The 15,715-nt window shown below is 45.7% G+C and overlaps 1 protein-coding gene across 2 annotated transcripts; it reads left to right on the top strand.

Moving 5' to 3' along the window:
* The first annotated feature begins 10,509 nt into the window (after positions 1-10,509).
* On the top strand, positions 10,510-14,987 carry socs6a (suppressor of cytokine signaling 6a). 2 transcript variants are annotated; one of them, XM_026180220.1, is made up of 3 exons: positions 10,510-10,976; positions 11,430-11,499; positions 11,823-14,987. In XM_026180220.1, the coding sequence occupies exon 3, from the start codon at positions 11,949-11,951 to the stop codon at positions 13,557-13,559; it is 1,611 nt and encodes a 536-aa protein (XP_026036005.1). In that variant the 5' UTR covers positions 10,510-10,976; positions 11,430-11,499; positions 11,823-11,948; the 3' UTR covers positions 13,560-14,987. The 2 variants fall into 2 exon arrangements, with proteins under 2 accessions (XP_026036005.1, XP_026036006.1); XM_026180221.1 differs by lacking the exon at positions 10,510-10,976 and adding an exon at positions 10,992-11,275.
* Positions 14,988-15,715: the final 728 nt, after the last annotated feature.

The raw sequence follows: 15,715 nt of genomic DNA, 5'->3' as shown, positions 1-15,715 counted from the left end.
ACCAGGGAGGGGGCTCCTATCGTAGACCTGTCTCCTCCTGACAGCGTGTCGCCGCACAGTCCCGCCCCACTCCACACCTGAACACGGCCTCCCTCGTCTCACCGTCAGATGCAAGCAGAGGGGCATCCCTGCCCTGTCGTGCATTGCAGCCATCGCCACCCACTGTTGCCGTTCCTGCCGTTAGGACTGGATCGCCGAACAACTCGCGGCGCCCCACAGTCAGGCAGCAGTTCGTTCCACACACGTGCGGGGTTGCACGCGTTCCTTTTTCGCCTCCTCTTCCTTCGTGCGTCATTCCTCTCTCCTTTGTCTCTGCACTCACCATCCCCTTTAACAGGTCAACCTGGCGGCTGATAGGCCACCTTGGGGAACGCCCCCACCTCACAGGTGCCTACAATTGTCTGTTTAGTCCACAGTGGGTTAAAGGAACATGGTACAACATTAACACCAATATAAATATGAGGATAAAACCATGCAGTATAAATATCAATAAACAAACATGCAATATAAATATCACTATAAAATCATGCAAATAAAATCAACACTATGTACCAATACACAGATTGATAAAACATAAAAACACAAATTTCCGCTGTGTGACATACCCTCCTTCATTATTTCATCCACTTTGTACAATTTAACAATGGTGGCAAACAGCCTTAGAGCATGACGCTACTACCACCATCCTTGACAGTTCATACAGTGTTCTTAGGTTCTTAGGTTGCTTGCCATTGACGCCAAATAGATCAATCTTTGCCTCATTTGACCATAAAACCTTTCACAGGAAGGCATTTGGCTCGTCCACATGGATAGCTAAAACTTCCAGTCATGCTCAAATTTGAAGGTGTTGATTTTGTAACGGAGCGGTATCTGCTCTCCTTTTCATGTGTGGCATGAAAAGGAGAGCAGCACACTCCAGCTGTCTCAGGTAGATCCAGGGATGTCTCCAACGTTCATATAACTTTGAATCTGGGAAGTTCCCTATCCAGATGATGAAAGCTGCAAAGGAATCTTTCTTGTTTGTAATGACTGACAAAGTACTCCCACAGAAATATTTGGGGGTCCCAGGAGACCTTTCTTAGTTTTCATAAATGGAACTATTTATTTAGTTAATCTTTGCTATCTATCCTAAATTAAAGTATCTCAAAGTATCAAGGGAAGGACCTTGATACTTTGTGATTCTTTAATTTAGGATAGATAGCAAAGATTAAGGCAAGGCAAGGCAAGTTTATTTGTATAGCACAATTCAACAACTAAATAACTAAATAAATAAACTAAATAAATAGTTCCATTTATGACAACTAAGAAAGGTCTCCTGGGACCCCCAAATATTTCTGTTTTTAAAAAGCACTAATCAAAGCAGAAATGAAAAACAATCATGTAACATCACTAGGAATAAATTGGCTGAAAAAGTGAAAACAAATTAGAATGATAGACAAAAACCCACCTGTGAAATACGACAAAAATGCATCTGCATGGACCCCACTCGACAGGGTGAGGGTCAATTTAAGGATTTTTAACATTGTAAATCAGAAAGAGCTACTTGTTATCTGTCAGCTATTTCACATCAGGCTAAATTACTCATATGCCAGAAACCACCTCGGGCAGTTTACGAATGTAAGCCCGTTCTCTGAGTGGAAAGCATGCCAATTTAAATACTTTGAAGCTAGATTTACTCTCAAAACATCTCAGCGTTTGGATTCTAAAGCCAATCATGAGTCATTTATTTGTGCCAGTCTGTACTGGGCAGCACAAATAAAAGTAATGAGCACTAAACTGTTGATGTCTATTCCATTTTTAAGATAACTTGCAGAGACTAAAAGTCCCATAGAGATTTATAGCATAAGCATGGTTGAATCTTACTATAAAAGCAAGATCTGCCACATTACAGATATTCTCCTTGGATCTTTCCTTTGATTTATTAAATGAAAAAAACAAACATTCTCCCAAACTCAAACTACAGTGCTGATTTGGTTTAACTAACTTTCTCATTAAAGTATGAAAAAGGGCAAATTGTGGAGGTAATTAACAACGACAGGAGAGGTCTCAGTGTCTCACTCCAACAACTTTATTAACTGACAGAACTTCACATATAGTCAGTGCCAAAATCTCCACCCCCACACTTCCTTTCAACTTGTGTGTGAGTGGAGCCACCTGGTGGTCCGCCACACATACCCCCCCTTGAACACACAGTCAGGTCTCCATTCAGTCCAGGACCCTGGGTCTAAGCAAACGACCCGCACGACTGAACCTGGGAGGGAGAGAACAGGCAGAGGAAGGTCCATCCTGTGAACGAGGCTGGTGAAGGCGAGCAGGAAAGGCAGGAGGAGGCTCAAACGTTGGTGGTCCGGGGGTAGTCCTGGGGGGAAAACCAGAGACTGTCAACCCCAGCGCAGGAGGTCGGCCACGGCGAGGGGCCTGGGCCGGCACTACATCACTGTCCGGAAGAACATGTGCTGGTTTAAGTCTGTCAACACACACAGTCTCCCTTCGACCCCCAAAATCCAAAACAAAATGTTTCTGGCCCGGTTCAATAACCCTGAACGGGCCGTCATACAGCGGCCGCAGCGGTGTCCTGTGGGCATCGTGCCTGACAAAAACAAACTTAGCAGTCTCTAAAGTCTTTGGAACAAAGGTGTCAGGCACGCAATGGTGCACCGGACCAGGAACCCGAAGCGAGTGCAAAAGCGGGGTGAGAGAGAGCACCGATGGATCGAAGCAGGGAGGAGGATTTTCAGGCAAGAATTCTCCAGGCACGCGGAGGGGCTGACCAAACACTAGCTCAGCTGGGGAAGCGCCGAGATCCTCCTTAACCGCAGAGCGCAGCCCAAGCAAAACCCACGGGAGGCGGTCAACCCAATTGCCATCCTTTAAGGAGGCGCGAAAGGCAGCCTTCAGTGACCGGTGGAACCGTTCACACATCCCATTAGCCTGCGGGTTGTATGCGGTTGTGCGGTGGACTTTAGCCCCCAGTCCATCAGCCATGGCCGACCAAAGCTCGGAAATGAACTGGGGGCCTCTGTCTGACGTAATGTCCGCGGGTGGGCCGAAACGCGAGACCCAGGTCGACAAAAACGCCTTGGCCACCACTGCTGCGGTAGTGGACGCCAGGGGGACCGCCTCCGGCCACCTGGTGGTCCGGTCAACAACAGTCAAAAGGTGCGTAAAACCTTGTGACTGCGGCAAGGGACCCACCAGATCGACATGCACATGATCGAAACGTTTGCCGGGTATAAAGAACGGCTCCAGGGGCGCCTTGGTGTGTTTATGAACCTTCGCGCGCTGGCAGGGAATGCACGCCGACGCCCATTCCTTAACAGATTTGCGAAGGCCTGGCCAAACAAATTTAGAGCTGACCAGTTTAACAGAGGCCCGGACCCCTGGATGAGAGAGAGCATGTACCGAGTCAAAAACTTGACGACGCCAGGAAGCGGGAACCACAGGGCGAGGGCGGCCGGTGGAAACGTCACAGACGAGGAGGGGACCACCGTCCTGCACGGGTCTGTCCTCCAGTATGAGGCCCGTCTGGGTGGATTTAAGCGCGAGGATGTCAGGGTCACCGCTCTGATCGGCAGCCATGGCGGAGTAGTCTATGCCGAGAAAGACGGGAGAAACCAGCGCACGGGACAAACAGTCAGCCACATGATTGGATTTACCAGCCACGTGCCGAATGTCCGTGGTAAACTCAGAAATGGCTGCCAACTGGCGCTGCTGGCGTGCACTCCATGGATCAGAAACCTTGGACATGGCAAACGTCAAGGGTTTGTGGTCCACGTATGCGGTAAAGTGACGACCCTCGAGAAAAAACCGGAAATGACGAGATGCCAGGTGGAGCGCCAGTAGCTCCCTGTCAAAAACGCTGTAATTGCGTTCGCTGTCACGTAGCGTACGGCTGAAAAAGGCGAGCGGTTGCCAGACACCCGAGATTCGCTGTTCCAGCACCGCACCCACCGCTATGTCCGACGCATCAGTGGTCAACGCAATCGGCGCTGAGGGGGATGGGTGGGCCAGAAGGGCAGCATTAGCTAACGCTGACTTAGCATCAGAAAACGCTTGGATGCTGTCCGGAAACCAGTCAACGGGGTCATTAGCTTTTTTACCCTTTAACGCCCCATAAAGGGGCTTCAGCAGATGTGCCGCTCTGGGGAGAAAACGGTTGTAAAAATTCACCATCCCCAAAAATTCCTGCAGTGCCTTAACAGTCGTGGGACGCGGAAATTCCGAAACAGCTCGGACTTTGTCAGGCAACGGAACCGCGCCCTCGGCGGAAACACGGTGCCCAAGGAAATCGAGAACGGGCAACCCAAACTGGCATTTAGACGGATTAATAATCAGTCCATGCTCCGCCAAACGCTGAAAAACCTGACGCAGATGGAACATGTGCTGCTCCTTCGAGCTGCTGGCCACCAGTATATCATCAAGATATACAAAAACAAAGGGCAGCCCGCGCAAGACCGAGTCCATCAACCGCTGGAAGGTTTGGGCGGCACCTTTCAGGCCAAACGGCATGCGCAGAAACTCGAAAAGGCCGAAAGGTGTAATTACGGCGGTTTTGGGGACATCCTCCGCGCGCACGGGAACCTGGTGATATCCCCGTACCAAATCGATCTTAGAAAAAACCGAGGTCCCCGCAAGATGGGCGGAAAAATCTTGGATGTGGGGAATGGGATAACGATCGTTCTCCGTGACATTATTAAGACGGCGGAAATCCCCACAAGGTCGCCACCGACCATCAGATTTAGGCACCATGTGTAACGGAGAAGCCCAGGCACTGTTCGAACGCTGCACGATGCCCAGACGCTCCATGGTGGCAAATTCTTCCCTAGCGACAGCCAGTTTGGCGGGGTCGAGGCGGCGCGCGCGCGCGAACACCGGGGGCCCTACTGTAGTAATGTAATGCTCTACCCCATGCTTCGTCACCGTGCTCGAGAAAGTGGGGACAGTGAGTGAGGGAAACTCAGAAAGCAAACACTGAAAAACGTCACCCGAATCTACTGAGTTAGCATGCACCACGGGCTGAGCACCCCGAGTCAAACAGGGTAATGAGGAAAAGGACACAGCATCAATTAAACGTCTGTTAGCCACATCAACCAGTAGTCCGTGAGCACAAAGAAAATCAGCGCCTATTATAGGCACAGAGCTAGCAGCAACAACAAAGTTCCACTGAAAGTCACGGTCGTGAAAGCAAACAGTCACCAACCTTTCACCGAAGGTTTTGATGGGAGAGCCATTAGCCGCTGTTAGCAATGGCCCGCAACCCTCAGCTAGCCTGTCCGAGCCAGCCGGGGGAAGAAGGCTCTTCTGTGAGCCGGAGTCCACCAGGAAACGCCTCCCCGAGCGCGAGTCCTCTAAGAAAAGCAGCCTTTCCTTGTTGCCAGCGGTCGCGGCTGCTACAGAGCGCTGACATGCCCGTTTCCCTGGGTCTGGAAACTGCAAGGCGGGAGGCAGCGCCGTGCCTTCGCTCCAAAACGCTGGTGATAAAAACAAAGCCCCTTTCCGCGGTGCCGCCGTGCAGCGATTCCGGCCACAGTGGACGAGTCGGAGGGCCCGTGGAGCATCGGTGAGGGGGAGGGGGAAAACGCTGGTGGGTCCTGAATAACCGTCTGGACGCCGAAAGTCCTGGTAGCCAGGAGGATGCGATCCGCCTCTTCCGCAAGGGAGCGGTAATCCTTCGTGGCCAATAGCGGGGAGTTGGCAAGGCCAGCGCGCACTGGAGCCGGCAGCTGTCGAAGAAAGAGGTGGGTGAAGAGAAATCCTCCGTCCTCCGCGCCCAGCAAGGACAGCATGCTCTCCATGAGCTCGAGGGCGGTGCCGTCGCCCAGGCCCGCGATGGAAAGGAGTTTCTCGGCCCGCTCAGCATCAGAGAGGGAGTAACGCCGCAGCAGCAGCCCCTTGAGGGCGGCGTACTTGCCCTGGGCTGGGGGATCCCGGAGGAGAGTCATCACACGGCGGGTTGACAGCGGGTCAAGTGAGGCCACCACATGGTGGTATTTGGTGTCGTCGGCTGAAACTCCACGAAGAGCAAACTGAGCTTCTACGTGCATGAACCATGAAGGAGGATCGTGAAGCCAAAAATCCGGCAATTTAAGCGCCACAGCAAACGCAGCCATCGGCGGAGGTGAAGGTCCGGCGGCCGCCGATGCTTCCAGGCCAGAGCTGGCTTCGTCGTCGAGCCTTAGCATGTTCACTACAGGGGTCACCAATGTGGAGGTAATTAACAACGACAGGAGAGGTCTCAGTGTCTCACTCCAACAACTTTATTAACTGACAGAACTTCACATATAGTCAGTGCCAAAATCTCCACCCCCACACTTCCTTTCAACTTGTGTGTGAGTGGAGCCACCTGGTGGTCCGCCACAAAATCATAAATAAAAAATGGTGTAAACGCTAATAAGGCTTCATTTTGGTGGAACCGACACACAACTGTACATCCCTACAAAATCTAGCACCTCTCTTCCTACTATTACTTCCACTTGCCTCCAGGCCATCAGTACCAGCATGATAAATAATGATGTCAAATTAAATGCCAATAAAAGTGACATCATCCTCATTGGCAGAAAGAACGCATCTTCCAGAAATATGCCCATTTGCTTTTTCCATGGGTGAGAAAAAAGTCATAAAAACTGTGATTTTGGGTAATACTCTCTTGTTTTCCACTCATATCAATAATGTCTCATGTTCAGCCTTCTACTGTACTATTTCAACACTACATTCTTTTCTTCCTCAATGCAACATGCAAGTTCTTGCTCTCACCCTGGTCACCACTTGCTTGGATTACTGTCATTCGTGCTGGCCTCCCCAACAAACTTTTTAATCAGCTTGAAATGGCACAGAATTCAGTAGCAAGGATCATTATCAGCGCCAGGTCCATCGATCATATCACACCTCTCCTCATTCGGCTTCACCTCATTTGCTCTGTTTTTTGTTTTACTGCATACAACACAAGTATCTGCTCTTTACTTTCACGGGCCCCCACCCCTCCCCTTTATCTCTCAGATCTCCTTCATCCTTAAACCCATTTGCATACTTTACACTAACTACTACTACACCACCTCCATCAGCTACACTCTATTACACAGGCTAAATCACAGTTCAAAATTGCATGTCAACTATAATATTTAGTCGTGTTTTCCATTATGCTTGCTGCTAGTTTAGTGTTTGAAGGTGACCTCGGGTTGTTTTGAGAAATGCAGACAAATACATTTCTTCTTCTTTCTTTTTCTTCTTATCATTAGAAAGGAGAAGTTGTTTTTTACACTGTGGTTAACAGAAGCAAGATTAACAGTTTATGAATATCTGGAAGCTGCAATCAAAAACTAAAAATATTTCTTCCTGTTTTAGAAGAAATAGATAATAAAATAAAATGCCATTATAACATACTGGTATGACACCAAGAACCTTTTTTTTTTTTTAACTCTTTGCAATCATGCCAAATGGGAGGGAAGGGGGGTAATTATCACAAACACCATTTAGATCCACCTTTAATGTGTTTTTCATGGTTGTGGAGCTAACTATTTAGGCCAGGGCTCAAACAGTCCATAGAGGTGATTCAGTAGCTGGTAAAAGCACACTGGCACATTTGGCCATTTGGTAGCTCCCCAGTTTGATTGCAATGACTGCATGTTAATTTCCTGCTCTCTTTTCTACACCTCATTTGTATGGCCCCTGGATGCTATGCAACCCCCCCCCCCCCCCCCCCCCAAAAAAAAAAAAAATCAACAGTTTTTTTTGTAAGTTAAAAAAAAAAGAAAGAAAGAAAAAGATCACTTTAGCAAAAATATTCAAAAGCTGAAAAATAGTAAAAAAAAAATGGAGACATCATCTTCTCTAACCTCTGCTCTCTCTCTAATAATACGTTGAATTAAAATCCACAAAAATGTCCACATGTTTCACAAGAGCTTGCTAGGTGTTGCTGTTACAGCTTTTCATGCGTAAAACCAGGTCAGCTCAGCTAATTACCAAACCATTATTGTAATTGTCCAAAATTCAGCAGCCCATATGGCAACAAAATAAAATGAGCTACTAGCAGAATTACCCATGTGAAATCAAGGGTGACGGCATAACGGGCCCAAAGAAGAAGATGAGCAAGCATGGACAATTTATTCATTGTTTTAACCAGGCTGCTGTTGTGATTGAGCTCTATGACTCAGCTATATAACTGAGTCATTACCTTGTATGCAGTCACAGTCCATGTAACAACAATCAATGCACATCTCAGAAGACCTTAAAAATCTGAGGAGGGAAAAAGGTAAAATGAATGTGATTAAGAAAACCCATGAGATCACAGCGCTACGCCATCATCTTAACCTAAAATATTCAGATCCTACTCGAGGTAAACACTTCCTGTCTTATTCTATAGTCACTCCTGAAACAAAACCCAAGTGGTCCCACAAGCCCTGTCACAATCTGACATGCCTGCTGTACCCGTCTTCCGCTCTGCTGCAAGTGTTGAGGATATGAAGGTGGGCACCGAGGGGAGCCCCCCCTACGATCCCCCGATGGCAATGAAGTCAAGTCGGAGGCCTCAGTCAAACTGAGGCAAGCGTAGCCACATTTTGCAAATAATTTATGGCTGATACAGTGTTCATTAGAAATTAAGATGAAATGCGGGGAGCCTCCCCTCGTGTAGGGATGTCTCATTAAAACAGCGCAGCCTGCTCCACGCGTACAGTCTTCCATCCTGACTTGCGATTCGGTGTTTTGAATCGTGCTTATACATAAATTCAAATTATTTGGGAAATATTGATCTGAAAAAGAGAAGGAGACAGAGAGAGGGAGGGAGGGAGCGAGAGACGGTCATATGTTGTGCCGTGTGGCGCTTGATAACACAGTGCTGATACTCAGCTCCCATTAGAGCAAGATATCTTTTCTGTAAATTCTAAACAGCCTGCTATTAGCAACTATTTGATCTGTTTGTGCTGTCATGACAAAACAGACTTATTCCCACAGTGAAGCATTTACTTGTTTTTACAGCCTGCCAACAAATACCAACCACACAACAGTTTGTTTGTCAGGTCTAATTTAGCTTGTAGAAACATCGCATCCTTGCTTCCCAGTGTCCTTGGTGTTATATCTAAAGAGCTCCCACCCCTCCTCTCTAGCCTCTCCCCACCAGCCCTCCACTCCCGTGCCAACACATCAAGCGAAGGCAGCCTGATCAACCCTAATAGGGCCCGGTAATTAGAGTCTTTGCATAGAGCCTGTCTGCACGCAGCTGCCCTAAGCAGGTTGGGTAAGGACTGCCATACACTTGACAGTGTGGAAAAAAACAATGTAATGTTCAGTATATGGACCAAATTAGCCTGGCAGTAGTAAACACAATCTACTTTAAAACAATACTGACACTAATTAGGCAACCAATGTATCATTTCAGAGTTCAAGTTTTAGTTGCTGTATCAAGTACTTGAAGTACTTTGAGAGCCAACTTGATGTCGTGCGAATACAAATTAGAAAGACCTTTCTGCAAAGAGGCCAAGCACAGCCAGCATTAGGGAACAAAAACAGGTTTGTAGCTCTGCTGTTATGTGATATCTGCAGTGGGAAGTTGATACTTGATTGCTGAACTGGGGACTTTACATGCCATATGAAGTAAATCACATGCGAATAAGCAGGAATGTGGCCAACTTACATTAATTAGCAGCTATGCATATTCACACACTGTTTCCTGTTTACAGAAATTTGAGAAGAAAAAACAAATAGAAACAAAGCTGAGAACAATGCCTTAAAGTTTTACATTTCTCTACATTTCTCTACAATAAACAATCAGGACATGACACTATGGGTTAATGACTGGACTACATATTAGTGATTAAGGACAGTTACCCCCACCCCTCCACTTCCAAAACTCTTCAGCCCTTCATTATAGATGCAACTTCTGTCACACTAAATCTTCCCGTGCTGCGGTTCTATTATGAAAAGTCCGAACAGCTTGGATCATGCATTTTAAAAACCACTGTCTGCGAGAGGGTGGTTGCACCTTATGAAAAATAATCTTTTAGTCATTTGTTAAAATGCAAAATCACCCCAGAGACTGCATCGCTAATAACTTCACACGGCCCAGAAAGCTGGCTCATGTCTGCAATCATGACTGAACTGAATGGGCAAGTTTTGCAAGCAACAACTTCCCCCGCCACCCAAGTTTAAGCACTTTCTCTTTTCCAGTAGCTTTTTCAGCAGTCCTTTTTTCAGTTTTTCCTGTGGTGTAACACTTCCACTTCTGATGCAGCACAGAAATGAGGATGCATCTTAAATACGTTTACTTGAGCTAAATTGAAAGTGTGTTGAATTCTAGCCTACAGGTACCCTTTCAGACATCTTTACATCTTCTATTTTTGCATCTAACCCCAAAGTATTAAGCATTAACAACTCCTTGCATTAAAGCAGTTAGAATTAAATGTTTTCCCAGATTCACATTTAAGGGTATAAATAAATAAATAAATAAATAAATCTCAGAAAAAAAATATATTTTCATGCTAATAAATTTTTTCCTCCTTGATTTGATGTGCACATGATGTCGGAGTAGCAGGGCTGTGTGTGGTTGTGCTGGAGCTGCTGTGTGTCTGATTCGCTGCATCTGAGTCCTCTGACTCTGCTCCCACAATTCAACAGGCAACAAAGGAAGAAAGGAAGAGGCCGAACGCTAGAAAGTGTTAGCCAACCTAGGCTTGAAGATGTCAACTTATTGTTTAATTCTGCTCGGCAATTTAAAGCTATATGTTTAGAGTAGCACAGGGTCCTGCCATATAATCGCTTTGCGCTTTCTGTTTTGCGTGGGAGCCGACTGAAGGGAAGGTGATGGTAATGTTTTCGACAGAAAGCGCTAACAAAGCTAGCTGGCTCAGGTACTAAGCCTGTATAAGTCAAGCTAACATTAGCCAACAATCGTCAAGGAGCGAAGCTTAAATGAAGGTGTTGTGCAAGGCGAATGCGTAAACCTTCGTGCTGTCTTGGCCATCAGTACAAGCAGAAGTGATCAGGTAAGAGGCTATATCGTGCGTGTTTACAATAAGTGGTTACAGTTATTTACAAATGCACTTTTATTATAAGCATGCTAACACTGGTCGTTAGCAAAATTTTTATTATAGCATCTGAGCAACACAGCAGCTCTCACATTGGCATCGGATATGATCTCGGTTGGCTTTGTTTGTTGTTGTTGCTATTTCAGTTGCAATGGTAATCATTGTAACCATCGGTGTTGCAATATTGGCGTTAAAGTGAAAGGCTAACAACCGGAGCTAAGCTACATCCATGCTTTTGTGTCCGCAGGCCTTTTCAGGTAAGGACAAATGTAGCTGAGCTTGGTCTGGTTACTAGAAACCACTTTAAATGTTAATGTGCGTGATTGACGATGCACGTTTTCCTCTGGTAAATTTACATGTTAATCAGACGTGAACATTTCAAATGAGCTGGCTTTGTGCTGTTTTTGGTAGCATCCAATGAAAGGTGGTGGAAGTGGAACTTGACCCAGCCAACTGAGTCACCATTTTCCTGCTCATCATGGTGAGTAATCAGGTTGCTGCTGTTTTTGGTTATCAGACATCTGTTCGTGTTTGAGGATCTTAAATTTGAAATATTTAGTGAATTAGATATTAAAACTGATGATATTGTTTGTGTGTGTGCTTGTTTGTTTGTTTTTGTTTTTTGGTTATGTACAACTTAAAAGAGAGAGTGGGAGACTGTTTAAGGGCCACAATAACCTTCTTCAGTGCTTTATTTTTCTTTATGTGGTTCAAGGGCTTAAGTCAATATTATGAACATAATAAATAACAATCTCAGAGTGTGTCAAACAAAGAATATCTTGCATGTTTTTTCTCTCACTACAGGGTTTAATGGCTCCATTGTGTGCATGACTTGTTTCATGTGGCCTGATGGGAGGACACGGTGGATAGTACTTTCATCAGGATACCAGGAGAGCCATCTCATGCCCTCATTTTGGAGGGCCTGTCAGAATGAAGAAGATAAGCCTTAAGACCATCCGCAAGTCACTCAGCATAAAGGGCAAAGAGGAGGGTGACTTTGTCATGCTCCAGCAGCCCTCGGTGACTGCAGAGTTTTCTAAGGATGAGTCACTTTTTGGGGGCTGCTACACCAAAGAGCTTTCTGCCTGTGATATTGCTAGCGAAGATGAAAAAGGGGGACAGAACAAGGGCCGCTCAAAGAGTGAGACTCTGATGGGATCGCTAAAGAGAAGGCTGTCTACCAAACAGAAGGCGAAAGTGAAAGGCGGCGCCTCGACCATAGGCTCAGTGGACGATGAAGACACCTTCTCATCTAATTCTGTCCCGATCAGCTTCAATGAGGTAAAAGCTCAGAGACCCCTTAGATCTGCATCCCTCCGGAGTCACCATTATAGCCCTTCTCCGTGGCCTCTGCGGTCTGTCAACTCTGATGATGCGTGCATCAAAATGGAGGTAAAAGTTAAAGCCATGGTTCACTCTCCTAACCCAAGTCCCAACTTAAACGGTGTCCGGAAAGAATTTCATGATTTCCAGATGGAAGGGCTCCTTCAGGACCAAGCAGAGTCCTTAAAGAATCTCCAGCAACCGCAAAATGGTGAGCTGCATCTAAATATTGATGAAAATGATGTGCCTGTGGTGCTGGGGTTGACGCCCCAGGACTACATCCAGTACACAATGCCTTTAGATGAGGGAATGTATCCCGAAGGGTCTCACTCTTTCTGCCTGGAAGGTTCCTCTCCTATGGAGGTGGTGACAGAGGCAGACAATGGGTCCCTCCACACAGAGCAGGGACAGGAGGAGCATGAACTGGTGAATGGGATGCCTCCAGATATATTCATGGAGACCTCAGTCAATAGTATTCTTATTGGTTCTGCTGGCATGATGCTCCAAAACTCAAGAGTGGAGATGCCACCTCCCCTTTCTCCACTCCTGCCACCCATGACTAGTAATGGACATATTCCAAGGACATTTTCGGGCTTTAGCTCTGCAGACAGCCAGGTAGCTGAGAGGGTAAGACACCACCTCAACTTTGATCCAAATTCGGCTCCTGGGGTTAGTCGGGTATACGACTCAGTCCAGAGCAGCGGGCCCATGGTTGTGACCAGCCTGACGGAGGAGCTGAAGAAGCTTGCTAGGCAGGGCTGGTACTGGGGTCCCATCACACGCTGGGAGGCAGAGGAAAAGCTGGTCAACCTGGCCGATGGATCATTTCTGGTCAGAGACAGCTCTGATGACAGATACCTGCTCAGCTTGAGCTTCAGATCGCAGAGCAAAACCCTCCACACCCGCATCGAACACTCCAACGGACGCTTCAGCTTCTACGAGCAGCCCGACGTGGAGGGACACACATCAATTGTTGACTTAATCGAACACTCTATCAAAGACTCAGAGAATGGGGCTTTTTGTTATTCCAGATCTCGCTTACCAGGATCTGCAACCTACCCCGTCAGACTAACCAACCCAGTATCTCGGTTTATGCAAGTGCGCTCCCTGCAGTACCTTTGCCGCTTTGTCATTAGGCAATACACAAGAATAGACCTTATCCAAAAACTGCCCTTACCTAACAAGATGAAAGATTATCTGCAGGAGAAGCACTACTGAGGATACGGATGGTAATTTGCACTTTTGTGTTCAGTTAAGAGATTTACAAAAGGGGTTTACAGACAACTACAGTTTTGAGATGATTGGTTCTGGTGGCTCTTGATTTGTGTCCGTGTGACCCTGTCACTGTTCGGCCCTTCATTCCACTATTCTGGGGTTTTTTGCAGGAGGCTCTACTTCCAGAAATGTAGGCCAGCACATAATCTATCGCAAAAACACAGCAGAGATATACAGCCAAGTAATCTTATCCGAATGCATCAAGTGCAGAAGCTGATGTTGGATACATTAACAATAATCCAGCTGTGCAAGTGTAACAGTTTTTTGTTAGTTTTTTAAAAGAAATTATATCGGCGTTGAGACTGCAGAGTAGGGAAAAGAATATTCCTTTAAAATTCTATCACTTGTTAAATTCAATCTGTAGTAGATATGAAGGATGATTCCAACATGGAGCGGTATTTTTTTTTTTTTAGGTCTCTGCAGACTGACCAATTTGGCTCATCTTTTGCTGTTTTTTTTTTTTTTCCTTCACTTACAACACTCAGACTGCAAATGAGAACATTATGCATCTGTACTGTGCTGTTAGTCAAATAGAAAGATAGGGCATCATCATATTTGCAACGACTGACCTATTATTGTGATTGTAAATTTGCAAAAAGAAAGATTATAAACCTAACTCCTCATTCAGAGGATTAAGTTTCTCCGTGACCCTTTATTGGCACGTGGCAACGGTTATACAACCAATACTTAAATGCTTCTGTCTTAATATGGGACCGACTTTACTTTTGGAGCTTGTCACACGGCTTATTTTCAGCCGTACTGTTAAACACATAGGCTTTAATAAACATGATTATCTGTTGATGAAAGGTTTACCTTTAGTATCCAGGATTTACAACTGTATAGCAAAAGATGTCCACAATCTGCCAGCCTGCCAGAGCCTTCAAACAGATCATTGAGAGACGTAGCTTTAAATTATATGGCTGCATGCAGCCATTATACATTGTGCAAGCCTAAAGGTACTGATAATGCTGGATTTTAATGTTGTGCTGTTTGTGGTAACAGCATAAAGTTTATGTATAAACCTTTTTAAAATATGCTAAAAGTGAAAAAAAAATCTGCTTTGGGAATGTTACAAAAACTGCACCGCAGCTCAGGCCTAACAAGTTTGTCACTATGTGTAATGCTTTTATCTGCATGTTATAAAGGCTTTAAGACTGTCAATTAAAGGCAATGTAGAACTACACTAATTGAGAGAAGATGTCACAGTAAAAGGGGGGGGGGATTTTTGGCTGTTATTAAAGCGCGACACTGAGTAAAAGGCTGTTAAATGCGCAGTTGCATTTACCTTGGGCAGTTTATATATAGACAAAATTGCCCTCAATTAACTTATGACTGGGGGGGTGCAAATAAACAAACAAACAAAAAAAAAAACAGGTCTCTAGTCAATTGACAATCTGAATGTAGGGATGGCTGTTTCTTAGTCTCTTAATGCCTGCAATGAGCTGGACACAGATCAAAAGAATCCTAAAACTGAGGATGCTTAGGTGAGCGGATTTGGGAAAGCCAGAGTTGAGTCCTCCTCGCCATCTCGGAGTGATGCCAGTGTTTCAGCATATGACAAAAGTTCAGTCACAGCTGCATGTTGTCATTAGTGTTACATGGGTTTTCAGGACATGTAAACAGGCGTACAGTTTTTGTCATTGCTCAGTCACATTGTTCTCAGTCTCCACAGAACTGCACTACCCCACGGATTATCTCTCTACTGGGCTGTTTCTGCCAGAGTAAAGGGAAGAGCACACAGTATGCTACGCAAGTGCTTTATATGGATACTTGACAGGGAATTGTGCTTTCACATTATGAATGAGCATTTCTTTATATTATTATTATAATTTTTTTGACATCAGTGTCCTTAAAAGTATTTGGAACAACGTTGGTAGGTCGTTAGCGCATAGTTCTAGATTGTTAGCTGGAAACGGTGGTGTCTGCGGAAGTTACTATGAATCTAGCACAGCAGAAATTAGATAGGAACTTTGAATGGTGTTGCATGTTTAAAAACGTAACCTTTTAAAGCTTTTGAGTTGTATAGGAATGAAGGATTTGGGTCGTGCGTTCGGCTGTGTCGAGAGATGTTTCTGTCACAAGCATTGGCTGGATATTCT

Source organism: Astatotilapia calliptera, chromosome 9 (genome assembly GCF_900246225.1).
Source record: "Astatotilapia calliptera chromosome 9, fAstCal1.2, whole genome shotgun sequence".
Taxonomy (NCBI): domain Eukaryota; kingdom Metazoa; phylum Chordata; class Actinopteri; order Cichliformes; family Cichlidae; genus Astatotilapia; species Astatotilapia calliptera.
This window is presented reverse-complemented; position numbering and strand designations above follow the sequence as displayed.